The following is a 26,850-nucleotide window of genomic DNA, read 5'->3' as shown; positions in this document are numbered from 1 at the left end:
GTTCAGGAGTTCGTGACTAGCCTGGGCAACACGGTGAAACACCATCTCTACTAAAATATGAAAAATTAGCCGGGTGTGGCAGCGTGCTCCTGTAGTCCCAGCTACTTGGGAGGCTAAGGCAGGAGAATTGCTTGAACCCAGGAGGCAGAGGTTGCAGTGAGCCGAGATCGTGCCATTGCACTCCAGCCTGGGCGGCACAGTGAGACTCCATCTCAAAAAAAATAAAACAAAATAAAATAAAAAGTAAGAGCTAAAACTATAAAACTCTTAGAAGAAAACAGAGAGATAAATCTTTGTAACCTTGGATTTGGCAAGGGATTCTTAGATATGAAACCAAAAGCATAAGCAACTAAATGTAATCAATTGGACTTCATCAAAACAAAAACTTTTGTAGTTCAAAGGACATTAGCAAGAAAGTGAAAAGACGACTCACAGAATGGGAGATAATAATTGGGAATCACATATCTGATAAGAGACTTGTATCTAGAATATGTAATGAACACATACAACTCAGTAATAAAAAGACAACCCAGTTAAAATAGGCAAAGAATCTGTATAGTTATTTCTTTGAAGAATATATAAAAGAAGATACACAAATGGCAAATAAGTACATGAAAAGATGTTCAACATCATTAGTCATCAGGGAAATGAAAAATCAAAACCATACACCATCAGTGTTGCTGCTAGGTTAAAAAACAAAACAAAACAAAACCACATATACCAAATACTTCAATTTTTTTATTTTTTATTTTGAGACAGGGCCTCACTCTGTTGACCAGGCTGCAGTGCAGTGGTGCAATCTCGGTTCACTACGACCTCCATCTCCCTGGTTCATGTGATTCTCCCACCTCAGCTTCCCAAATAACTGGGATTACAGGCATGTGCCACCAAACCCAGCTAATTTTTGTACTTTTAGTAGAGATGGGGTTGCACCACGTTGGCCAGGCTGGTCTTGAACTCCTAACCTGAAGTGATCCATCTGCAGTGGCCTCTCAAAGTGCTGGGATTACAGGCATGAGCCACTGCACCAGGCCCCAAATACTTCAATTTTAAAAGGACATTTCCTTTTAAGAAAAACATGAGTAGATTAAAAAATAAGAAAGAAATTTTAGTACAGGTAGCAGGTGGCTCTAATAGGAAACATACAGAAAGATGCCTTTGGTTGGGAACTGAGGTCTCTGCTCCTGTCTCTGTGTCTTCGCTTTCCTCCACTCAGAATGCCCACCAATTTTGATTTGTGCTTCCCGTGCCTCCTGCCCCCACCTCCCATCATCACCCATTCTGCAAGAGTCACTGGTGACAGCCTAGACACCACGTCCACTGAGTACTGGTCTGTCCAAGCCATGAGAATTCTCAGTGGCATCATACAAGTCCTTCATGCCTCCTCTTGGCTTCCTTCTTGGAATTCTACCAGAAGCCCACTCCTTGTTGTCTCATGATGTTCTTTCTGCCCTACATCAGATCCCTGCAGCCTTCCCTCTTGTCTTGCACTTCTGGAGCCTGAAGGGGTGGGGCTGTGCTCTGATGTTTCTCCTTTACATATTCTTCTCCTTTACATATTCACCCCAGCATCAGCCAACACCTGGTCACTGGGCCCTAACCACTCCTCTCTTTTTCCCACTGCCTTAGTTGAGCTGCCAGTATCTCCCTTCCCACCAGCCCCTAATGCATGAGTGGATTTTTTCAACCCTATGCCAGTCCTGCTTAAAACACGTGAATGGCTCCTTCTCATCACTGAATACTGGATGGTTCCTCTCAGCCTGGCTACGGTAGACTGAGATATATAATGGCCTCCAAGGATATCCAGGTCCTAGTTCCTAGAACCTGTGAATATTACTATATATGGTAAAAGGAACTGTGCAGATGTGATTAGGATTTTCAAACAGAAAAATTGTCCTGGATTATCCAGGTGGGCCCTAAATGCAATCACAAGTGTCTTTATAAGAGGTAGACAAAGGGAGCTATGACTATAGAAGACATAAGGCAATATGATCACTGAAGCAACATGCTACAATGCTGGCTTTGAAGACGGGCAAAGGGCCATGAGGCAAGGAATAGAAGGTCTGTACGTCTCACAGCTGGAAAAGACAAGGAAACATTCTACCCTAGAACCTTGGTAGGGAGGGTAGCTCTGCTCATACCTTGATTCCAGACCAGAAAACCGATTTCAGACTTCTGACCTCCAGAACCTAAGAACAAATGTTTTAAGCCACAAAATTTGTAGTGAACTGTTACAGCAGACACAGATAACCAGATAAAACACTGGACCATGAAGCTCTCCATTCTGGTCCTTGTCTCCTGTGATGGACAGTCTCCAAGATGCTCCCCCACCACCTCTGCCAATGACCTCCAGCCCTGGTGTGGTCCCCTCCAACACTCAACAAGGTTGACTTTGTAACCAGTAAGACACTGTGGAAGTGACAAGAGTGTGAATTCTGAATCCAGGTCATGGAAGGTGTTGCAGTTTCTACCTTGCCCTCTCCTGGATCACTTGTTCTGTGGGAAGCCAGATGCCATGTTGCAAGGATCCCCAGCAGTTCCAAAGAGAGGCCTACATGGAGAACAACTGAGGTCTCCTATCAACAGACATGTAAGTGAGCCATCCTGGAGGTGGATCCTCCAGACTCAGGTCTCAGGTGACACCAGCTATGCTGACATCTTCACTGTAACTTCATGGGCCTGAACCAGAACCACCAGCTAGGACATTCCATTACTCCTAACTGTCAGAACTCGTGAGATATTTATTGTTGTTCCAGGTCACGAAGTTTTGAGTTACACAGCAACAGGTAACTAATACACTTTCTCTCAAGCCTTTCTTACGACTCATTCCGTGTCCCCCATCCACAGCAAGAACAAAATAAAATGTGGTAGCATTTCATGCAAATTTGGAGTAACACACTTCTGAAAACCTGCAACCTAAGATTATCAAGTCTCACTTTGTGCACCAAATCTGAAATAATGCAAATCCCCATGAACAAACCAACGACCAAAAAAAAAAAAAAAAGTATATAATTTCAAAATTGCAGAGCTTGAGGAAGTATAATTATTGTTGTTTCCTGCCACGCGAGGCAGCTTTACGGAGAACACAGGCAGCAGCCACTTTGTCTAGAAAGTGGAGCTCTGATGGCCAGATGGCCCTGCAAACACTGACCGCCCTGCACTGCAGTTCTCCCACAGTCTCGCAGGGGACGACCCTGGTGGTCACTCTCATCACACTCAGTGCGTGGTGACCCATCATTGCCCCCAAGAGGTTGTGCCCAAGCCCCAGGGCAGGGGCTCCGCGGTGCTGGGGTCCCGGTGGGTGTCCGCTGACTCCACGCGTTAAAGCATCTCTATTCGATGATTCTTGCCATCTGGGCACCCGGCCAACGCTACAATTACTGTTATCAGTCAACACGAGGACAGACCTTCCCGGAATGGGCAAGGGTGTCGGCGGGGCGGAGCCGAACGCAGGAGATGGGCCTGCTCGATTCTCTCGGGAATGACCGACCCCAGCCCTGGGGAGGACAGAGCCGCGTGGAGCATGCGCATTCGGGGGCCAGGCGCCTGGTTGGAACCCCGGCCCCCTCTCTGACCGGCCAGGACAGTCACCACGCCCCGACCCGCGCCTGAGTTTCCCCACGTGTCAAGGGCATTAACAGCGGTGCCGCTCTCATCGCGCCGCGAGGTGAAAGGGTCAGTCTGCGCGGGAGACGCTTGCCCGGAGCCCGCCGCCGTCGTTATTGTTGTTATTGTTACCTGAAGCCGGGCCGCCGGCGGCCCCACAGACATCACTCCCGCTACCCCTTCGTCCTCGGGGTCCATGCTGGATCGCCCAGTGAAGGACAGCGCCTGAGGCGATCCCCAGACCAGAGAGGCACTCCAGCCAAAGGGACCACCCGACTCGCCGAACGCCGGACAATGGCGGCCGCACCGGCGACGCGGCGACTACAACTCCCAGTAGGCCGTGCGGCGAACCACAGCCCTCGGCCAATGGGAGTCTCCGCTGGCCTGGCCTTCGACCAATGGAAGCATTATGGCCGATGGCCAATGGGAGCCCCCACCCGCTGGCCTCTGGCCAATGGGAGCGCTCAGCTAAGGCTGGTGGGGGCGGTGTTGCTCCGGGCTGCGATGCCCCTTAGGGTGCGGGCAACCAGAGGCCTCACTCGTGGGCAGGGAGCACGGGCGGACACCGAGAGATGTCTGATTGTGGGGGTGGGGACCGTCTGCTCCTCCTAATGGCTGGGGACCGTGCACATCTGCGCGGGCCGGACCTGCTCTTCTCGGGAACTTGCGCGGGAGGAAGCCCGGAGCTGCGCCGCTTTACCCTCTGCTCCCCGGTGCCTAAAACGCACACGCATCAAAGTCACAGGACGAGTTAGGGGTTTGTTCATATAAAACACTTTGGGCGTAGCGGCTGGAAGCGGGGAGGCTGGGAGCGGTGGTTGTGTTACAGGAAAGGGGTCCGATTCAGACCCCAAGGGAGGGTTCTTGGATCTCGCGCAAGAAAAAATTCAGGGCGAGTCCGCAGCGCAAAGTAAAAGCAAGTTTGTTGAGACAGTAAAGTTGTGAAACAGCTACCCCATAGACAGCAGGACGTTCCTGAAAGTAAGAGGAACGTATGCACCCTAGGTACAATGCTTGTATATATTTAGGCTAAAAATAGATTTTGGGGAGATGTGCTCTGCTACAAGGGTTTGTGAAAAAGGATTAATTTTCTTACTGTATTTTTCAAGAATCGATATTATTTTTAAAGCAAAATTAGGAATGCCTTTGTTCTCTAGATACCGGGATATCTGGACACTCCCAAGTCTGGATCTGTTTTAGTACCCATTATTAATTTGTTCCCTTAACCGTAAACATCTAAAGGTTAGGAATACCTACTTTTCTGGGAATGCAGCCCAGCCTCATTTTCCTAGCCCTCACTCAAAATGGAGTCGCTCTGGGTCGAATGCCTCTGACAGCCCTATTGCTTCTCCCTGTGGGTGTTCACTTTGTGATGTGTCTTTTTCTGTGGGTCTGTTGTAGTCCATTAAAATGTTTATTAAAGGTCGGGCGCGGTGGCTAACGCCTATAATCCCAGCACTTTGGGAGGCCGAGGCGGGTGGATCACGCTGTCAGGAGTTCGAGACCAACCTGGCCAATATGGTGAAACCCCGTCTCTACTAAAAATACAAAAATTAGCCCGGCGTGGTGGCGGGCACCTGTAGTCCCAGCTTCTCGGGAGGCTGAGGCAGGAGAATCGCTTGAACCTGGGAGGCGGAGGTTGCCGTGAGCCGAGGTCAGGCCATTGCATTCCAGCCTGGGTGACAGAGCAAGACTCCGTCTCAAAAAAAAAAAAAAAAAAAAAAGTTATTAAAAAAGAAAAATGGGGAAGCAGATTGCCATTCAAAAATGTTGCATTCAAACCGCAACAATTTTTAATTTTTTAAAATTTTTACCAAGAGCCAGACACATAGCAGGGAACAGTATAGTTACTTGTTATTTGCTCACCCCCATGGGGTTGATGGTGTAGTCTGAGGGACTGAAGATCAACCATGACATGGCCCTTCACACCGTGTTGAAGGGGTGAAGACGTTACCAGTGGGGACGGAGCAGCTGACTCCCGAGGGGCTCAAGCTGGCCACACTCTCTCAGATCCTTCTGGCCGACTCCTGAGGGGCTCAAGCTGGCCACACTCTCTCAGATCCTTCTGGCCCTGTACCGTCTCTGCTTTTTGCTGGGCCTCGTTCCTGAGAAGGAGCAGGTGTTAGGCAAGTTACACAAAATTATGAGAGGACATGGTTTTGGACTGAGCTCCTGCTCTAGGCCTCATGAGACCAGACCAAACCAAGACAGAATCGCTTAGGGTAAATGCCACATAATCAGACTGATACTTTAAGCAGGTAGATCCCTAAACAAACCAGATTTCCAGTCTACCTGAGCAGCATAATAAGGAAGTCCCCTCTGCTTTAATCCCTACAAGAAAAGTAACCTAGTGTTAACTAATTAGCCTTTTCTCTATCTTACAAAAACCGCTATTCTACCATTTGTCCCGTGGGAGCCCTCATTCTGTTTTGCAGAGTGGAGGCTGCCCAGATTCATGAATCACAAATAAAAGCCAATTCGATCTTTAACCAAATTTGTTAAAATTCTGTCTTTTGGCTGGGTGTGGTGGCTCACGCCTGTAATCCCAGCACTTTGGGAGGCTGAGGTGGGTGGATCACCTGAGGTCAGGAGTTTGAGACCACCCTGGCCAACATGGTGAAACCTTGTCTCTAATACAAATACAAAAATTAGCCAGGTGTGGTGGCGGGCACCTGTAATCCCAGATACTCAGGAGGCTGAGACAGGAGAATCGCTTGAAACTGGGAGGCGGAGGTTGCGATGAGCTGAGATTGCGCCACTGCACTCCAGCCTGGGCGACAGAGTGAGACTCCATCTCAAAAATAAAATAAAATAAAATAAAAATAAAATTCTGACTTTTTTGACAGATGTCTTCACTCACCTGAGCAAGTGGCAGCTGCTGTGGGAACTGGATCAGGCAGCCTTCCAGGAGACTAACTCTGTCTTCTATTGGGAGTCCCAAAAAGCTCCCAGGCAGCATGCCCTTCTTTGTAGGCAGAGAAGGTACTAGGAGGATCTATTGCCTTCCCCTGCACAGTGGCCACCAGTGTTGGAGAGGTAGGGGCAGGTGTGCAAAGATCTATTCTCTTTAGGGGAAACCTGTGTGTTCTTTTTTTGTTGTTTGTTTGTTTTTTGAGACAGGATCTCACTCTGTTGTCCAGGCTGGAATGCAGTGCTGCAATCTTGGCTCATTGTAACCTCCACTTCCCAGGCTCAAGTGATCCTGCAGCCTTAGCCTCCTGAGTAGCTGGGAGCACAGGTGAGAGCCACCACACTGGGCCAATTTTTGTAGAGACTGGATTTTGCCATGTTGCCCAGGCTGGTCTCGAACTCCAGAGCTCAAAGCAATCTTGTCTGCCTCAGCCTCTGAAAGTGCTGGGATTACAGGAATGCGCCATGGCACCCGGCCCTGTGTATTCATTTTGGAGCCAGTCACTGGGCTCAGCTTTCCTCCTAGTTCTAATGGTGTGGAATCTGTGATTTTGATGTCCTATTATTTCCTCTTTCCTCCTTTTTTTTTTTTTTTTGGAGACAGGGTCTCACCTGTTGCCCACTCTGGAGAGCAGTGGTGTGATCACAGCTCACTGCAGCTTCAACCTCTTGGGCTCAAGGGATTCTCCCACCTCAGCCTCATGCTACCATGCCTGGCTAATTTTTGTATTTTTTGTAGAGACAGGGTTTTGTGATGTTGCCTAGGATGGTCTTGAGCTCCTGATTTCAAGCAATCCATCCGCCTTGGCCTCCCAAAGTGCTGGAATTACAAAAACGGTGCCCAGCCTATTTTTTTTTTTCTTTTCTAGTTCTTGTTTATCTCCTTGATTATAAGGTAGGAGTTTCTCTATTGCAGTAGTTCTTAAAGTGTGGGTCAGGGAGCCCTGGGCGTTCCTGAGATCCTTTCAAGGGATCAGTGGGTATAAAACTAAATTCATAATAATAATGAGATGTTGGCTTTTTCTTTTGTTGCCAGAGGGCTCAGGAAGATCACCGGATGCCAGTGCCAGTTGGTGTCCAGGTTCTTGAAGCCATCACAGGAAAGAATTCAGGGATAAGTCAGAATAAGCAGAAAGGCAAGAAGCTTTCATTGCAAAGTGAAAGGAAACACGGGAGACAAGTGTGGGGGGGCTCCTGGCTCCTGAGTCACACCCAACATTGTTTGCATTTCTCATTTTATGGGTGTTTAATTATGGGTGGAATAGTCATTCGGTATCTGGAAAAGGAGGGGATTTCAGGCACCACCCTCCCCCTACCCCACCCCAGTTACCACCCCCTTTCTCCCTTATTTGGGTTTGCCTGGAAGAGTCATGGACATGTCACCCTGACCAGGGTTTTGGCTGTCTTCTCTCCCTTATTTTGGGTTTTGTTATTCTGTGGTTTCTTTGCCTACTGCTTGTTTTAGTTGTCATTTGGGTTTTTCCATTCTCCTGGACTACCCAGTGCTATTCCTCTCTCATTTTCATAGGAATATACAATAGAGTTTTCCAGAGGCTGCTGGATGAGTCATATTGTAACAGATGCAATGGGAACATGGAGCTATGGGAACTCAACTGCCTTCAGTGAAGCCAGACATTAAGGAGATTTGAAAAAATATAATACAGTGCCACTCTTCTCCCTATTTCTGTTTTGGAAAATGCTGTTTTTCGTAAAGTAGGTGCTTTTTAAAAAATATGTTGTATTAGTCATGAGGGCTCTGGTAACAACATACCACAAATGGGGTGGCTTAAATGACATAAATTTATTGTTACAGTTGTGGAAGCCAGAAGTCTGAGATCAAAGTGTTGGCATAGTTGGTTCCTTCTGAGGGCTACAAGAAAGTATATGTTCCATCCCTTTCCTTAGTTTTTGGTGGTTTGCTGGCAATCTCTGGCATTCCTTGGCTTGTAGATGTCTGACTTTGTCTTCAAATGTCATTTTCCCTGTATGCGTGACAAGTTGTCTGTCTCCAAATTTCTGTTTTTATAAGGACAACAGTCATAATGGACCAGGGCTCACTCTAATGACCTCACTTCAGCTCTTTAAAGACACTGTCTCCAAATAAGGTCTGAGGTACTATGGGTTAGAACTTCAACATATCAATTTTGGGAAGAGACGCAGCTCAACCTATATATTAACATAGAATGGATTTTGAAAAATTATATTAATAAAATATATTATTTTTTTTTCCATTTTAATTCCTAATACACCAAATATTGATAGGACCTACATAAACAAAAACTGTTTAGGAGCCGGGCACGGTGGCTCACGCTTGTAATCCCAGCACTTTGGGAGGCGGAGGTGGGCAGACCATGAGATCAAGAGTTCGAGACCATCCTGGCCAACATGGGGAAACCCCGTCTCTACTAAAAATACAAAAATTAGCCGGGCGTGGTGGCATGCGCCTGTAATCCCAGCTACTTGGGAGGCTGAGGCAGGAGAATCACTTGAACCCGGGAGGCAGAGGTTGCAGTGAGCTGAGATCACGCCACTGCACTCCAGCCTGGCGGCAGAGCAAGACTCTGTCTCGGGGGAAAACAAAACAAAACAAAAACTGTTTAGGGTCTTCAGTGACTTTTAAGAGCGTGAAGGGGTCTTGAGACAAAAAACTTGAGACACACTTGTCTACAGAATAGGCTTTTTTTTTTTTTTTTTTGAGACAGAGTCTCACTCTGTCACCCAGGCTGGAGTGCAGTGACACAATCTCGGCCCACTACAATCTCCGCCTCCCGGGTTCAAGCGATTCTCCTGCCTCATCCTCCCAAATAGCTGGGATTACAGACACCCGCCACCACGCCCGGCTAATTTTTTGTATTTTTAGTAGAGACAGGGTTTCGGCCTGTTGGCCAGGCTGGTCTCTATCTCCTGACCTGGTGATCTGCCCACCTTGGCCTCCCAAAGTGCTGGGATTACAGGCATGAGCCACCGTTCCTGGCCTAGGCTTTAGGCAAGCTTTGGTATTTTGTATTCATGTTGATCGTTTGATAGAGTACTTATTTTTACTTAAACAGATGTAGTATTTTTATTTCCTCTTTGACCAAATAGCTGTTTCATATATATTCTAAAATATCCACAATTATTAATTTGTAATTTTGTTGTGCTATTAAAGTATATGATAATATGATTTTCTACTTTTTTGGTTTCTTTCTTCTTTTTTTTTTTGAGACAGAGTTTCGCTGTTGTTGCCCAGGCTGGAGTACAATGGTGCGATCTTGGCTTACTGCAACCTCTGCCTCCCAGGTTCAAGCAATTCTCCTGCCTCAGCCTCCCGAGTAGCTGGGATTACAGGCATGCGCCACCACACCCGGCTAATTTTTGTAATTTTAGTAGAGATGGGTTTCACCATGTTAGCCAGGATGGTCTCGATTTCCTGAACTCACAATCTGCCCACCTCAGCCTCCCAAAGTGCTGGGATTACAGGCATGAGCCACCGCGCCCGGCCTTTTTTTCTTTTTCTTTTCTTTTTTTTTTTTTTTTTTTTTTTTGAGAAGGAGACTCACTCTGTAGCCCAGGCTGGAGTGCAGTGGCACGATCTCAGCTCACTGCAACCTCCGCCTCCCAGGTCCCGGTTCAAGCAATTCTCCTGCCTCAGCCTCCTGAGTAGCTGGATTTACAGGCACGCACCACCACGTCTTTTAGTAGAGACGGGGTTTCACCATGTTGGCCAGGCTGGTCTTGAACTCCTGACCTCATGATCCTCCCGCCTCAACTTCTTGATAAGAATTCTGGAAAATCAAATCTTCAAGGACTAACCCACTCCCTTTAAATCCAAGGGATTATTTTTATTTTTATTTTTAAAGAAACAGGGTCTCACTCTGTTGCCCAGGCTGGAATGCAGTGGTGCAATCTCAGCTCACTGCAGCCTCAACTTCTCAGGCTCAAGTGATCTCCCACCTCAGCCTCCTGAGTAGCTGGGACAACAGGCGCGTGCCACCACACCTGGTTTTTTATTTCTTGCAGAGACAGAGTCCTGCCATGTTGCCCAGTCTAATCTCAAACTCATGGCCTCAGTTGATCCTTCCACCTGGGCCTTGGTCTGTTAGGATTACAGGTGTAAGCCACCACACCCATCCAACTCCAGGGGATTCTAGGAAGCCAAGGAACCTTCCTGCCCTACCTGCTGAAATAAACTCAAACTGGCCAAACAGACAAGTCTGACATCTTTTCTTCATGCTTTTTTTTTTTTTTTTTTTTTTTCCCTGTCAAGGAGTCTCACTCTGTTGCCCAGGCTAGAGTGTAGTGGGGCAATCTCAGCTCATTGCAACCTCCAACTCCCGGGTTCCAGCAATTCTCCTGCTCAGCCTCCCAAGTAGCTGGGATTACAGGCACCCACCACCACGCCCGGATAATTTTTGCATTTTTAGTGGAGACAGGGTTTCACCATGTCGGCCAGGCTGGTCTTCAACTCCTGACCTCAAGTGATCCGCCCGCCTCGGCCTCCCAAAGTGCTGGGATTACAGGCATGAGCCACTGCGCCCAGCCTGCTCTTGCTTGATTTTTTAAATTTTCAGATCACTAATACAGAGACACCGAATCAAAAGGAGAGCAGGACAGTTGTTCATAATCCCACAAATCAAATGCTTACCTCCTCATGTACCATTGCTTCTCTCACCTATAGGCACACATTTGAAATAATTTGTTAGTTATCCAAATAAGAAGTGAACCACCAGGGAATTAAATGCTATGGGCTTAAAAGGGAAAGTACTCATCTCCTGCCCTAGTCACTCATCCTCTCAGCCTCCCGACATCACTTTTTCTTGAGATAGGGTCTCACACTGTCACATAGGCTGGAGTGCAGTGACATAATCACAGCTAACTGCAGCCTCAACCTCCTGGGCTCAAAGAATCCTCCCAACTCAGCTTCCTGAGTAGCTGGGACTTCAGGCATGTGCTACTATGCCCGGCTAATTTTTGTATTTTTTGTAGAGACCAGGTCTCGCCATGTTGCCCGGGCTGGTCTCCAACTCTTAGGCTCAAGTGATCCACCTGCCTCAGCCTCTCAAAGCACTGGGACTACAGGTGTGCACCACCACATCCACTGCACCCACCTCCAGCCACTTTTAACCATATCTGTTCCAATTCTTCTTGAGGACACCTCCGTAATTCTAATCTTTGATCATCTTTAGTCTTTTTTTTTTTTTTTTTCTGGAGACGGAGTCTCACTCTGTTGCCCAGGCTGGAGCACAGCGATGCAATCTCAGCTCACTGCAACCTCCACTTCCCGGGTTCAAACGATTCTCCTGCCTCAGCCTCCTGAGTAGCTGGGATTACAGATGCCCACCACCACGCTGGGCTAATCTTTGTATTTTTAGTAAAGACAGAGTTTCACCATGTTGGCCAGGCTGGTCTCAAACTCCTGACCTCAGGTGATCCACCCGCCTCAGCCTCCCAAAGTGCTGGGATTACAGGCATAAGCCACCGCATCCAGCCAATCATCTTTAGTCTTCACTAACTTCCTGCTCTGACAGGTGAGGATCTGACTCACATCCGCTGCCAATTCCTCTCATATTACATTTCAAGCTTTAATTTTCATCTTCTAAGTAAACTTACATATCATGTTTAAAAGCCTACTTCCTAAAAGGATGGTAAGGGAAACCTCTACTCTCCACTACTACTTTCCCCATCTACTCTCCCACATCTGCAGGTGGGGCTGACGTTGTCAGTGACAGGAATAATGACAACAGTGCCCTACCCTACGGCCACTATGAAGTTGTCAGGTCACAGCCATGTGTTACTTCCTAAAAATTAAAAGCCAATACAGGCCGGGTGCAATGGCTCATGCCTGTAATCCCAGCACTTTGGGATGCCGAGGTAGGCGGATCACGAGGTGAGGAGTTGGAGACCATCCTGAACAACATGGTGAAACCCTGTGTCTACTAAAAATACAAAAATTAGCCGGGCGTGGTGGCGGGTGCCTGTAATCCCAGCTACTCAGGAGGCTGAGGCAGGAGAATTGCTTGAACCCGGGAGGCGGAGGTTACAGTGAGCCAAGGTCGCGCCTCTGCACTCCAGGCTGGGCGACAGAGTGAGACTCCTTCTCAAAAAAAAAAAAAAAAAAGCCAATACCTAGGGTTCATGTCAAGCTATGCAAATGCCATTCCCTGAAGGGTCAATCAACACAATCTGACTGCATCTCCTCCTCCTTTATTCAAATTTCATGAGCTTTTTGCCCCCTCCAGCAAGAAGTGCTCACATCAGTGTCAAGTGAACACTACTTTCTAAAGTTACCTTCACATAGGAACTAGAACCATCTAGCAGAATTTGTATAGTTTGAGCACAATTTACCTTGAAGCCTTCAATTAGAATTATCTTTTTTTTTTACGTTATGGGTGAATAAACATTCCTTTTCTTACCCTATTCCTTTTCTAGATTAAAGCTATTCCTTTCTTAGATTCAAAACTATTTTCTCTAGAGAAGGTTCTGCCATGCCATTTGCTCTTTCTTTGTTTTGAGACAGAGTCTCATTCTGTCGCCCAGGCTGGAGTCCAGCGGCATGATCTAGACTCACTGCAACCTCTGCCTCCCAGGTTCAAGTGATACTCCTGCCTCAGCCTCCTGAGTAGCTGGGATTGCAGGCATTTATCACCACACCTGGCTAATTTTTGTATCTTTAGTAGAGACAGGGTTTCACCATCTTGGCCAGGCTGGTCTCAAACTCCTAACCTAGAGTGATCCACCTGCCTCGGTCTCCCAAAGTGCTGGGATTACAGGCGTGAGCCACCATGCCAACCCTGCCATCTGTTTTTTTTTTTTTTTTTTTTTTTTTTGAGACAGAGTCTCGCTTTGTCGCCCACGCTGGAGTGCAGTGGCACAATCTTAGCTCACTGCAACCTCCACCTCTTGGGTTCAAGCAATTCTCCTGCCTCAGCCTCCCAAGTAGCTGGGATTACAGGTGTGAGCCACCATGCCCGACCCTGACATTTTTTTTTTTTTTTTTTTTTTTTGAGACAGAGTCTCGCTTTGTCGCCCAGGCTGGAGTGCAGTGGCACAATCTTAGCTCACTGCAACCTCTACCTCTCGAGTTCAAGCAATTCTCCTGCCTCAGCCTCCTGAATAGCTGGGATTTATAGGCGGCTGCCACCATGCCTGGCTAATTTTTGAATTTTTATTAGAGATGAGGTTTCACAATGTTGGCCAGGCTGGTCTCAAACTCCTGACTTCAAGTGATCTGCCTGCCTCAGCCTCCCAAAGAGCTGGGATTACAGGCGTGAGCCACCACGCCCAGCCTGCCATCTGTTTTTAATCGTGGTGTTCTCAGTTTTCCACGATGCATGGGTCTTATTAATTCTGATAATAATGGCATGACCTGAAAATTTCCTTTCAGCCCTGGGGAAGTTTCCCTTTTTCTTTTTCTTACTTATTTGTTCAATGTGGAAAGTAAAAGTTCCTCTTCAAAGTTTCCCTTCTTGTTAAAGAATAAATCATAAGTGTTAAAAAATAATAGTTTCTTTCATAAACTAACTTCCTTGAAACCTCCTTGCTTTGTGCTAATAAGTCTTTGTTAGGCCCTATCCTATGTAGCTGGTAAACATGCTCACAGGCACGTAGTACGTTCTATGTCCCTGTACCTTAACCAAGATATTTATGCTGGACGTGCTCACAGGCATGTAGTACGTTCTATGTCCTTGTATCTTAACAAAGATATTTGTGCTGGACATGCTCACGGTCACGTTCCAGCTCACAGCCTATGCTCCTTCCATATCTGGCATAAGCAACTTCCTCTTTTCCTTCATCTTTCCACTACTTTTACCTATTTAGAAAAGTTTTAAACTGTTAGCTAATCTAGTTTTAGTTTAGATTGTGCAGGCTGGCTCCAGCCAATGGAGATAGGACACAGTAGCAGGGACAAACTGCATAGGAATAAAAATTGCTTCCCTCCTTTGTTCAGGTGTGCTCTTGCATTGTTCCATCTGTGATGAGCACCCTTTCTGCAGAAAGTAAAAACGGCCTTGCTGAGAGAATTATGTTTTGAGTGCTATTTCTTTGCAGCACCAGGGAACAAGCATTCTGTTTCTCAATAAACACTGTATCTATAACATTGAACAATCTTACTTGTAATTTCGAAGAGTCTCTTCTTGTTCTCATTGTTTTATTTTATCAAAGTATCTTATTTTTTATTTTTATGTATTTTTTTTGAGACGGAGTTTCGCTCTTGTTGCCCAGGCTGGAGTGCAATGGCACTAGATCTCGGCTCACTGCAACCTCCACCTCCCAGGTTCAAGCGATTCTCCTGCCTCAGACTCCTGAGTAGCTGGGATTACAGGCATGCACCACCATGCCCGGCTAATTTTGTATTTTTAGTAGAAACAGGGTTTCTCCATGTTGGTCAGGCTGATCTCAAACTCCCAACCTCAGGTGATCCGCCCGCCTCGGCCTCCCAAAGTGTTGGGATTATAGGCGTGAGCCACTACGCCCAGTCTGTCTTATTTTTTATTGGTAACCCTTTTTTTTTTTTTTGAGACGGAGTCTCGCTCTGTTGCTCAGGATGGAGTGCAGTGGCGTGATCTCGGCTCACTGCAAGCTCCTTCCCCCGGGTTCACGCCATTCTCCTGCCTCAGCCTCCCAAGTAGCTGGGACTACAGGTGCCCGCCACCATGCCCACCTAATTTTTTGTATTTTTAGTAGAGACGGGGTTTCACCTGTTAGCCAGGATGATCTCGATCTCCTGACCTCGTGATACACTTGCCTCGGCCTCCCGAAGTGCTGGGATCACAGGCGTGAGCCACCGCACCAGACCTTTTTTTTTTTTTTTAGATGGAGTCTCGCTCTGTCAGCCAGGCTGGAGTGCAATGGCATGATCTCAGCTCACTGCAACCTCTGCCTCAGCCTCCCAAGTAGCTGGGATTACAGGCGCCCACCACCACACCCAGCTAATGTTTGTATTGTATTTTTAGTAGATATGGGGTTTCACCATGTTGATCAGGCTGGTCTCGACCTCCTGACCTCACGATCTGACCGCCTCGGCCTCCCAAAGTACTGGGATTACAGGCCTGAACCACCACACCCGGCCTTGTAACCCTTTTCTCGACTCACTTTTACGTTAACAAAATGCTTTAAATATTTGATTCTGCCGGGTGCGGTGGCTCACACCTGTAATCCCAGCACTTTGGGAGGCCAAGGTGGGTGGATTACTTGAGTTCAGGAGTTTGAGACCAGCCTGGTCAACATGGTGAAACCCCGTGTCTACTGAAAATACAAAAAATAGCTTGGCATGGTGGCACGTGCCTGTAATCCCAGCTACTTGGGACATTGCAGCAGGAGAATGGCTTGAACCTGGGAGGCGGAGGTTGCAGTGAGCCGAGATCGTGCCACTGCACTACAGCCTGAGCAAAGAATGAGACTCTGTCTCAAAAAACAAAGAATATTTGGTTCCTCTGAATATCTGTCTTTTCTGCTGTCTTAGATACCTTCTCTCATGATGGAGACTTTATCTTTTGCTCCTTGCCTCCCAGCCATATTGAAGAGGCTATCAGAAAGCAGACAGGAAGCTCCACAGACAGGCGGGGCTGCTTTAACAGTACGCTTTGCTGGAGGGTGAAGAGGGCGAGAACCAGCTATCAGGTAAAAAGTTCTGAAATGCCAGAATAAAGCAGCCCTTGCTGCAGAGCAAAATACATCAGATTCCCTTGTCCCCTGAACTAATCTTTTAGCACGTGACTCCTTCCCTACTTTAATTTTTGCTAACCCACAGCCAGATAGGTAATGCCAGGCAAGAAAAAAAAATGGGGAAGAGTCTGAGTTTCATGAACAGACCTTCGATTAGCCCACTTTCTGGTCTATCAGTCTATGGCTCTGCTGGGGCTGTCACATCTGCTGCCACAGCCTGTCCTCGCCTGACCCTCTCCAGCCTTCCTCATTCTGTATGTTTCGCTATTGGCTATACTTCCATCTTTTTTTTTTTTTTTTTTTTTTTTTTTTGAGACCAAGTCTCACTCTGTCGCCCAGGCTGGAGTGCAGTGGCATGATTTTGGCTCACTGCAAGCTCTGCCTCCTGGGTTCACGCCATTCTCCTGCCTCAGCCTCCCGAGTAGCTGGGACTACAGGCACCTGCCACACCTGGCTGATTTTTTGTATTTTTAGTAGAGACGGGGTTTCACTGTGTTAGCCAGGATGGTCTTGATCTGACCTCGTGATCCACCCTCCTTGGCCTCCGAAAGTGTCGGGATCACAGGCGTGAGCCACCGCACCCAGCCCTTTTTTTTTTTTGAGACAGAGTCTCGCTTTTCGCTTTTTTGCCCAGGCTGGAGTTCAACGGCGCAGTCTCGGCTCACTGCAACCTCCACCTTCTGGGTTCAAGTGATTTTCCTGCCTCAGCCTCCCGAGTAGCTGGGATTACAGACACATGCCATGACACCTGGCTAATTTTTTGTACTTTTAGTAGAGATGGGATTTCACTATGTTGGCCAGGCTGGTCTCGAACTCCTAACCTCAAGGGATCCGCCTGCCTCGGCCTCCCAAAGTGCTGGGATTACAGGCATAAGCCACCATGCTCACCCTCCCATTGGCTCTTATCCTGCTTAAATGTGCAGTAATAGTATGCACTATGGCTCATGCCTGTAATCCCAGGACTTTGGGAGGCCAAGGCTGGAGATCACCTGAGCCCAGGAGTTCAAGACCAGCCTGGGCAACATGGTGAGACCTCGCCTCTAAAAAAATAAATTTAGCCAGGCTTCATGTCACATGCCTATGGTCCCAGCTACTTAGGAGGCAAGGACAGGAGGATCAGTTGAGCCAGGTTGAGGCTGCAGTGAGCCGTGACTGTGCCACTGCACTCCAGCCTGGGTGACAGAGCAACAGCCTGTGTCAAAAAATAAAAATAAATGCGGCCGGGTGTGGCGGCTCATGCCTGTAATCCCAGCACTTTGGGAGGCCGAGGCGGGCGGATCATGAGGTCAGGAGATCAAGACCATCCTGGCTAACACAGTGAAACCTTGTCTCTACTAAAAATACAAAAAATTAGACAGGCGTGGTGACGGGTGCCTGTAGTCCCAGCTACTCGGCAGGTTGAGGCAGGAGAGTGGCGTGAACCCAGGAGGCGGAGCTTGCAGTGAGCAGAGATCATACCACTGCACTCCAGCCTGGGCGACAGAGTGAGACTCTGTCTTAAATAAATAAATAAATAAATATGCAGACATGGCCTCTTCCAGTCTCCCCACTACTGTCAATTTACATTTTCTTCTTTTAGGAAACACGTTGCTGAGTGGACCAATTTAAATTATGTGCTTGTAACCTTCTGTGAACATACTATTTGGGCTCCTGTTTTCACATCCCCTGATAAGTATTTTCCATATTAATATGCTGCGAGTTCTGATTACAATCAAACCAACTGAGCAACAAAGTTAAAGCACAACCGAATCCCTGAAATATTCAGAGTCCAATATTTTGTTGTTTTTAGAGACACAGTGTTGCTCTGGTGCCTACGCTGGAGTGCAGTGGTGTGATCTCAGCTCACTGCAGGTGAGACCACCCCCCCACCCCCAGGCTCAAGTAATACTCCTGCCTCAGCCTCCCGAGTAGCTGGGACTACAGGTGTGCAGCTCCATGCCCAGCTAATTCTATTTTTTGTAGAGATGGGGTCTCAAAATGTTGCCCAGACTGGTCTCAATCTACTGGGCTCAAGTGATCTGCCTGGCCGCTCGGTCTCCCAAAGTGCTGGGATTACAGGCATGAGCCATTACAGCCAGCTCAGGGTTTTTTGTTTGTTTGTTTTTTTGAGGCACAGTCTTGCCCTGTTGCCCAAGCTAGAGTGCAGTGGCATGATCTCAGCTAACTGCAACCTCTGCCTCCCAGGTTCAAGCGATTCTCATGCCTCAGCCTCCCAAGTAGCTGGATTACACACGTGTGCCACCACACCCGGCTAATTTTTGTATTTTTAGTAGACATGGGGTTTTGCCATGTTGGCCAGGCTGGTCTTGAACGCCTGTCCTCAAGTGATCCACCCACCTCAGCCTCCCAAAGTGCTGGGATTACAGGCATGAGCCACCAAGCCTCACCAGAGGCTTTTTTTTTTTTTTTTTGAGATGAAGTTTCACTCTTGTTGCCCAGGCTTGAGCACAATGGCTTGATCTTGGTTCACTGCAACCTCTGCCTCCCAGGTCAAGATTCTCCTGCCTCAGCCTCCTGAGTAGCTGGGATTACCACCACCACACCTGGCTAATTTTCGTATATTTCGTCGAGACGGGGTTTCTCCATGTTGGTGAGGAGGGTCTCGAACTCCTGACATCAGGTGATCCGCCTGCCTTTGCCTCCCGAAATGCTGGGATTACAGGCATGAGCCATTGCACCTGGCCTGTATTTTTTTTTTTTTTTTTTTGAGACAGTCTTGCTCTGTTGCCCAGGCTGGAGTGCAGTAGTGTGATCTCAGCTCACTGCAAGCTACGCCTCCCGTGTTCACGCCATTCTCCTGCCTCAGCCTCCTGAGTAGCTGGGACTACAGGAGCCCGCCACCATGCCTAGCTAATTTTTTTGTATTTTTAGTAGAGACAGGGTTTCACCATATTAGCCAGGATTGTCGCAATCTCCTGACCTTGTGATCCACCCACCTTGGCCTACCTAAGTGCTGGGATTACAGGTGTGAGGCACCATGCCCGGCCCCTGGCCTGTATTTTTAATAGAGACAGTTTTGCCATGTTTGCCAGGCTGGTCTCAAACTTCTGACTTCAGGTGATCCACCCACCTCAGCCTACCAAAGTGCTGGGATTACAGGCATGAGCCACCGTGCCCACTCACCTGTGTGATTTTAGAAACTGCAGACTCCTGGATTTTACTACCAGAGATTTTTATTTAGTTGGCCAGAGTGAGCTTGGTAATACACAGTTTCAGTGCACACTCCAGGCAATTCTGATGCACATGGTCATGAAGCCCCACTCTGAGTCATGTTTTGGCCACCTGATTTCTAGTAAACAGGGTCTGGCAGGGAAATTTCCCATCTTGGTTATTATTTATTTAGAGTGTCTCAATCTCTCACAAGGCAGCGGTGTGATGGCATGATCACAGCTCACTGCAACCACCACCTCCCAAGCTCAAGTGATCCTCCCACCTCAGCCTCCTGAGTAGCTAGGACTACAGCTATGCGCCACCATGCTAGGCTAATTTTTGTATTTTTTGTAAAGACAGGATTTTGCCATGTTACCCAGGCTGGTTTCAAACTCCTGGGCTCAAGCGATCCACCTGCCTCGGCCTCGCAAAGTGCTGGGATTACAAGTGTTGGCAACTGCACCCGGCTCCATCTTGGTTATTCATAGAGTTTCTTGCCCATGAGCCTTCTCATGTTGAATAAGGAAAGTATCATAACTGGAAGCTTTTCCACATTTGTTAACATTCATAGGGCTTCTCTCCAGTATGAATTCTCTGCTGCCTAGTAAGTTGACACCGTTGGCTAAAGGCTTTCTTGCAATGGTCACATTCATAGGGTTTGCCTCCAGTGTGTGTCCTCTCATGTTTACTAAGGGTTGAGCGATCATTGAAGGCTTTCCCACAATCAGTGCATTCGTAGGGCTTTCCTCCAGGATATGTCCTCTGATGTTCAATGAGTCACAACCGCTGGCTTAATACACGTCACACTGATAGCTCTTCCCACCGACATGCGTCCTCTGGTGCACGATGAGGGGAGACCTCTGGCTGAAAGCTTTCCCACAATGACTGCACTCCTAAGGTTTCTCTCCAGTATGTGTCCGCCGATGCACTACAAGTTGAGATCGCTGCCGGAAGGATTTCCCACAGTCACTACATTCATAGGGTTTCTCTCCAGAATGAATTCTCTGATGGGAAAGAAGGTTAGAGCCCCCTGAAAAGGCTTTCCCACACTGACTACACTCAAAAGGTTTCTCACCAGTGTGAGTTCTCTGATGCATCACAAGGTAGGAGCTCCTTGCAAAGGCTTTATTGCACTGATTGCATTTGTACGGCTTCTCCCCAGTGTGAATTTGCAGATGTCTGATGAGCTGAGTGCTTCGATTGAAGGCTTTTCCACACTCGTTACATTCATAGGGCTTTTCTCCAGTGTGAGTTCTTTTATGTGCAACTAACTGATAGCTTTGGCTGAAGGACTTTCCACAGTGAGTGCAATCGTACGGTTTCTCTCCAGTATGAATTCTCTGATGTATGACGAGGTTAGAGTTCCATCTGAAGGATTTCCCACATTCAATACACTGATACGGTTTTTCTCCAGTGTGAATTCGCTGATGCGTAATAAGTTTGGAACTCTGGGAGAAGGATTTCCCACACAGGTGGCACTCATAGGGCTTCTCTCCAGTGTGTGTCCTCTGATGTACGACAAGGTCATACTTCTGGCTGAAAGATTTCCCACACTGAGTACATTTGAAGGGTTTTTCTCCAGTGTGCGTTCTTTTATGTGCAACTAACTCATAGCTTTGGCTGAAGGACTTTCCACAGTGAGTGCACTCATACGGTTTCTCTCCAGTATGAATTCTCTGATGTACAATGAGGTTAGAGTTCCACCTGAAGGATTTTCTGCATTCAATACACTGATACGGTTTTTCTCCAGTGTGAATTCGCTGATGTGTAATAAGTTTGGATCTCTGGGTGAAGGATTTCCCACACAGGTCACACTCATAGGGCTTCTCTCCAGTGTGTGTCCTCTGATGTATGACAAGGTCATAGCTCTGGCTAAAAGATTTCCCACACTGAGTACATTCGAAGGGCTTTTCTCCAGTGTGTGTTCTCTGGTGTATGAGCTCACAAAAGCTGAAAGATTTTCCACACTGATTACACACAGATGGCTTCTCTGTAGTCTGAATGATATTACAGTCAGAAAAAGATGAGGTCATGGGGAAGGCAGCACAGCGTTCCTCACATCTGAAGGGGGTCTCTCCAGGGCCACTTCTTTCTGTTTGTACAAGGCACAGACTCTCAGAACAGGTTTCCCTGCACTCATCACACTCATACTGACTTTTCCCAAAATGCACTGGCTTCTGTTCATTCAGAGACACACTGTGACTGAAGAGGTTTCCATAATCCTTACAGTCATCACTTTTCTTCACTGAAAAAGTTCTACCATGAAAACAAAGGGAGGAACCATAGTTGAGAGAGTCACCACTGACAATATATTCATAAGGGTTTTTCTTTCCTGTTTCAACGTTTCCAAGTTTACTCAAGTAAATACTCTGACAGAAAGCTCTAGCACACTGATGACTCTCACAGTGCTTCCCATCTGCTCCATTTTTCTCATGATTAATGAAAGCTGAATTTTGTTTCAACTCTTTAACTTTTGAGTTGAGCTTAGGGAAACCTGTACTTGTAGGTAATGTTGTAGGTAGAAGGCTTAAAGTAGAAGGTAGAGAATAACCTCCCCCAAGTTCAAGCTCACAATGTTCCCTTTGAGCAAACAGTCTCTCTGAGGTGAGTACCATGAACTTTAAGGAGTTCTCCTGGTGTTCCCTTAACTGGTTGCTCTGATCTTGCACTTTTCCTAATACCAAAGAGGGTGGCTCCTCCTGTACACTCCTGTACACTTCCACGTGGTGGGATAGTTCTTCCCTAGCTCGATCTTTTTCAGAATTCAACCTATTCTCCTCAAGGGTAGCTTTCCAGTCTGAAAGAAATCCAAAATGCCTAAGTTACTGGAGAAGCATCAGAGGGGGAGGGGGAGATGAAGGAGACAACTGTTTAATGGAAGTGTCTCTGGTTTGTTTCCAAACTACAAACTGTAATCCGTATGCAGGCTGTGAAAGGGAGGGATGGATCAGCAAACATGGTACCAGTGGTAAAGTGCAAAATACAAGCAAACATAATAAAGAAGTGACTAAGTAACACTAGTCCCCAAACAGAGGGCAGAAGAATAAGAATAAGCAGGGAGGGGCCAGGTGCAGTGGCTCACACCTGTAATCCCAGAACTTTGGGAGGCTGAGGCAGGTGGATCACCTGAGGTCAGGAGTTAGAGACCAGCTTGGTCAACATGGTAAAACCCCATCTCTAATAAAAATAAAAAAAAAAAATTAGCCAGGTGTGGTGGTGGGCGCCTGTAGTCTAAGCTCCTCGGGAGGCCGAGGCAGGAGAATCGCTTGAGCCTGGGAGATGGAGGTTGCAGTGAACCAAGATCGGGCCACTGCATTCCAGTCTGGGTGAGAGAGTGAGACCCTGTCTCAAAAAAGAGAATAAGCAGGGAGGTGAAGATAAAAAGAGAAATCCACAGAATGAACTGGGTCTGCAGGATATACAGCCATTAACCATTGCAAAAAGTATGTATGTTCTAAGCCCCTGGACTCTGTGAATGTGAACTTTTGGGAAAAAGGAACTGTCCAGATGTGATTAGAATTTTATTATTATTATTTACTTAGTTTTCTACAGTCAGGATCTTGCTCTGTTGAACAGACCAGATAACAGCACAATCATGGCTCACTGCAGCCTCAAACTCCTGGGCTCTTGTGATCCTCCCCAACTGGCCTCCCAAAGTGCTGGGATTACAGCCAAGCCAATGTACCCTTCTGTGATTAGTATTTTTATTTTATTTTGTTTTGTTTACTTTTGAGACAGAGCCTGGCTCTGTTGCCCAGGCTGGCGTGAAGTGGCATTATCTTGGCTAACTGCAATCTCCACCTCCCAGGTTCAAGTGATCCTCCTGCCTCAGCCTCCTGAATAGCTGGGATTACAGGTGCCTGCTACCACACCCTGCTAAAAATTTTTAAATGGGGATTTTTTTCTGGATTATCCAGGGGGGCTCTAAATGTAATCACAAGTGTTCCTATAGGAGAAAGGCAGAGGGAGATTTGAAACACAGAGGAGGTGATGAGAAGACACAGCAGAAGATATCTGAAGACTGGAAAGAATGCTCCAACCAACAGGAGAAGGAAAAGACAGAAATGTGTTTTCCATTTGGAGCATCCAGAGGGAGCACAGCCATATCAACACCTTGATTGTGATCCAGTGACACTGATTTTGGACTTGTGGCCTCCAGAACTTTTAGAGAATAAATTTGCATTGTTTTAAGCCAACAGGTTGGTGGAAATTTTTTACAGCAGCCACAGGAAGCAAACACAGACTCCTAACTGGTGCTTAGTCCTAGAATATCAGTTTCTGCTCCACTTCTGGATCTCATAATTGCATCTCAAACATCAACACTGACTTCATATTCTGAATGCACCAATTCTACCATTTCTTCAGGCTGGAAACAGAGAAAAACTTATTTAAGCATTCCAGAATTGACCCAATAGAAGACTCTCCAGAAAAGACTGCATGGTCTCTGAAGCAGCATGATCAGCATGACTGGCTGCATCTGGGCTCCACCGTTTGCCACTTCAGACAGGTCCTTAGCCTCTTAGAGGTTCATTTTCCTTGCTGTAGCCGGGAGTAAGAATGTTTAGCCTACAAGATTTATTTTGAGGCATCAATGAATCACTATGCGAGCCTCACACAGTGTCTGGCACTGACGTTACAAAATATGGTTGATCTTGCCATCCTTGTTATTGTCCTGGTGGGGATTCCTCTCTGTTGAAGATACAGAGCCTCTAAAAATGAGTGGCAGAGGCTCCTAGCTCAGGATCCTTGTCCAGGTCCTAAAGATCCTCCACTCTGCTTGTCACTCTGTTCATTATGTTTGCATGGCCACCACGGCCAACACTACTGCGGCCTACCTCAAGTTCTCATGCCTCACTCTCTGAGCTCATGAGGACACAAGGATCCTTTGGCAACACATTAACTACACTCTGTGGCCATCCCTTGACTTCTGAGAGGATGTTTCCCTCCTCTCAATCAAAAGCTCTCTTCCCTCCTGGGCAAGATCCTTGCATGCACCCAGCACCCTCACACCTGGTGCCCTCACACCCAGCACTCTCACACGTGGTGCCCTCACACCCAGCACCCTCACACCTGGTGCCCTCGCACCCAGCACCCTCACACCTGGTGCCCTCGCAACCAGCACCCTCACACCTGGTGCCCTCACACCCAGCACTCTCACACTTGCACTGTCCTCATCCCAACTCTGTGGTTCCTCTGGGGAATCACTGTGGAATCCCTCATGGGAGGATGTTTTCAAAAGAAACAACAGCCCAATGAAGGGTATTTGAAGATGAGAAGCAGGAAAGAAGTCAGTGGGTGGCTGAGTTGTGTCCAGGTTTGGCCTGGCCATGGAAAATCAGGTGAAGGACATTAAATATCTTGCAGTGGCTTCTCCATTAGGAGCATGAAATGAGGAAAGGGGCTGTCCTCACAGGCCAGCCAAGAGGGATGTCTATGCCAAACAGAAAGACTGACAGTAAACAGAATCCAGAATGACATGACTGAGGTATGGTGTGCAGGGCATGCCCCAGGGAGGAGGGTAGATAAGTAAGCCTGGGTGCACCTTCAGAGGAAGAAATAACAGAGGCTGCAGGCGAGAGAGTTACAAGGAAGGAGGAGCAGGAAGACATGAGAAAAATTCAGATAAACTCAACATCTCCAGCCTGGGGGAAACGTGAGAGGGTGGTGGGAAGATACACATGATGCATGTTGCTTAGTGAAAGCAGCCAGTCGGAAAAGGCTACATAGTGAATGATCCCAACTATGACATTCTGAAAAAGGCAAAACTATGGAGCCAGGATAAAGATCATGGTTGCCAGTGAGGCAGGAGAATAGGGTCTGGGGGCAGGGAGCCTAAGGCTGATTCATGCTGACTTCATGAACCGAATCAAAAGGAAAACCCTAAATTTCCATGCCCACGTAACAAAAGGATCATGCAACTTTGCAACTCCCCCCCAACTTTCTGTGTTGCAGATGAAAAATGGAAAGTGCCTCGGATTGGTCCCCTCCTGCAACCAGTCAGACATCTGCATAGAGCGTAACTTTGTAACTTCACTTCAGCCTCTGCTTGGTCACCTTCCACAACCAATCAGACTGGTCATGGGCCACTACTTCATAGGGTGTAAACCAAGTGACCAATGGGAAACATCTAGAGGGGATTTAAACCCCAGAAAATTCTGTGACCAGTGCTTTTGAGCCTTGCTTGAGCCTGCTCCCACTCTGTGAAGTGCATTTTTGTTTCAATACAGCTATGCTTTTGTTGCTTCTTTTGTTGCTTTGTGTGTTTCGTCCAATTCTTTGTTAAAAATGCCAAGAACCAGCCGGGTGTGGTGGCTCACGCCTGTAATCCCAGCACTTTGGGAGGCCGAGGCGGGTGGATCACGAGGTCAGGAGATTGAGAACATTCTGGCTAACATGGTGAAAACCCGTCTCTAATAAAAATACAAAAAATTAGCCGGGCGTGGTGGTGGGTGCCTGTAGTCCCAGCTACGCAGGAGAATGGTGTGAACCTGGGAGGCAGAGCTTGCAGTGAGCAGAGATCGCGCCATTGCACTCCAGCTTGGGCAACAGAGTGAGACTGAAATGCCTAAGCTTGTTTTCACTCTAACTGGTTACTTCGAATTTTGTCCTGCTTGTCTCTTTAATCACCTAGCCTTGCTTCTCATGTAAATAAGACTCTCTCTAGCTGGGAAGGCCGGACAAACTCCAATTGACCCCTTAATTTACAAGACACTAAGGGCTCCTTACCCAACCCCCTTTCCTAAGGAGTTGGCCTGGGTAAACAGATCCTCAGCATTTCAAAAGAGCCCAATTAACTGATAAGGTACTAACACCAACAATGTATGAAGTTCCCAGGATTTTTCTCAAAGAGATAACAACATAAAACCTTGAGTTTGTGTCCGGCATAGACCCTATATCTAATTATAATGAAAGATTTAGAACCTTGCACGTGATACCGTTGCTCTTCTTGTAACCATTTAAGTTGTTTGTCTCTCTGTAACCATTCTGCTTCTGTTGATTCTTGCATGTTTTTACTTCTGTAGAATTATTGCATGAGTCCCCCTCCCCTTCCTAAACCTAGGTATAAAAGTTAATCAAGCCCCTTCCTCGAGGCCAAGAGAATTTTGAGCATTAGCCGTCTCTTTGGCCGCCGGCTTAATAAAGGACTCTTAATTCGTCTCAAAGTGTGGCGTATTTTTAACTCGCTTGGGTACAACAAGACTCCATCTCAAAAAAAAAAAAAAAAAAAAGTAAAAGAACACAATGCCAAGAACCTAGACACCCTCCACTGGTAACATATTTTGGTGAGCCAGCCAGGAGGTAGGCTTGAAGTTTGGGATTTCTTTCTCTTCTCTTTTTGTTTTCCCTTTTCCATATAGGGGAATCCTTTTCTCTCTCTCTTTTTCCCTTTCCAACTTACGGATCCTTGGTGGACAGCACATAAGCATGCAAGCAACTGTAAGTTTCTGGCCGGAGCCACTCTCTGGTGAAACGGAAAGATTTCCGTGTGGAAGTGCCTGACCGCCACCACCCAGTTCGGGTGAAGGACCTTAGTCCTTT

The 26,850-nt window shown here is 47.1% G+C and overlaps 2 protein-coding genes across 14 annotated transcripts in view; both read right to left on the bottom strand.

Annotated features, from left to right (window-relative positions):
• ZNF8 (zinc finger protein 8) overlaps positions 1-5,279 on the bottom strand; it is a 38,689-nt gene extending 33,410 nt beyond the window's left edge. For both annotated transcript variants that reach the window (XR_010132080.1, XM_063701739.1), the window contains exon 1: positions 3,739-5,279. Coding sequence is in view for 1 of the 2 variants with exons in the window: in XM_063701739.1 (XP_063557809.1) it covers positions 3,739-3,804 (66 nt within the window). In the remaining variant the exon portion in view is untranslated. The remainder of the gene's footprint in view (positions 1-3,738) is intronic.
• Positions 5,280-5,360: 81 nt separating this feature from the next.
• The window catches only part of ZNF544 (zinc finger protein 544), a 48,808-nt gene continuing 27,318 nt past the window's right edge, over positions 5,361-26,850 (bottom strand). For 4 of the 12 annotated variants that reach the window (XM_019015168.3, XM_055370836.2, XM_063701735.1 and 1 more), the window contains one exon: positions 19,317-22,108. In XM_019015168.3, the coding sequence (XP_018870713.2) occupies positions 20,205-22,108 (1,904 nt within the window). In that variant the 3' untranslated portion in view covers positions 19,317-20,204. The other 8 variants (XM_055370841.2, XM_055370847.2, XM_055370845.2 and 5 more) reach the window with 8 other exon arrangements.

The sequence above is a fragment of the Gorilla gorilla genome, chromosome 20 (genome assembly GCF_029281585.2).
Source record: "Gorilla gorilla gorilla isolate KB3781 chromosome 20, NHGRI_mGorGor1-v2.1_pri, whole genome shotgun sequence".
NCBI classification, from domain to species: domain Eukaryota; kingdom Metazoa; phylum Chordata; class Mammalia; order Primates; family Hominidae; genus Gorilla; species Gorilla gorilla.
This window is presented reverse-complemented; position numbering and strand designations above follow the sequence as displayed.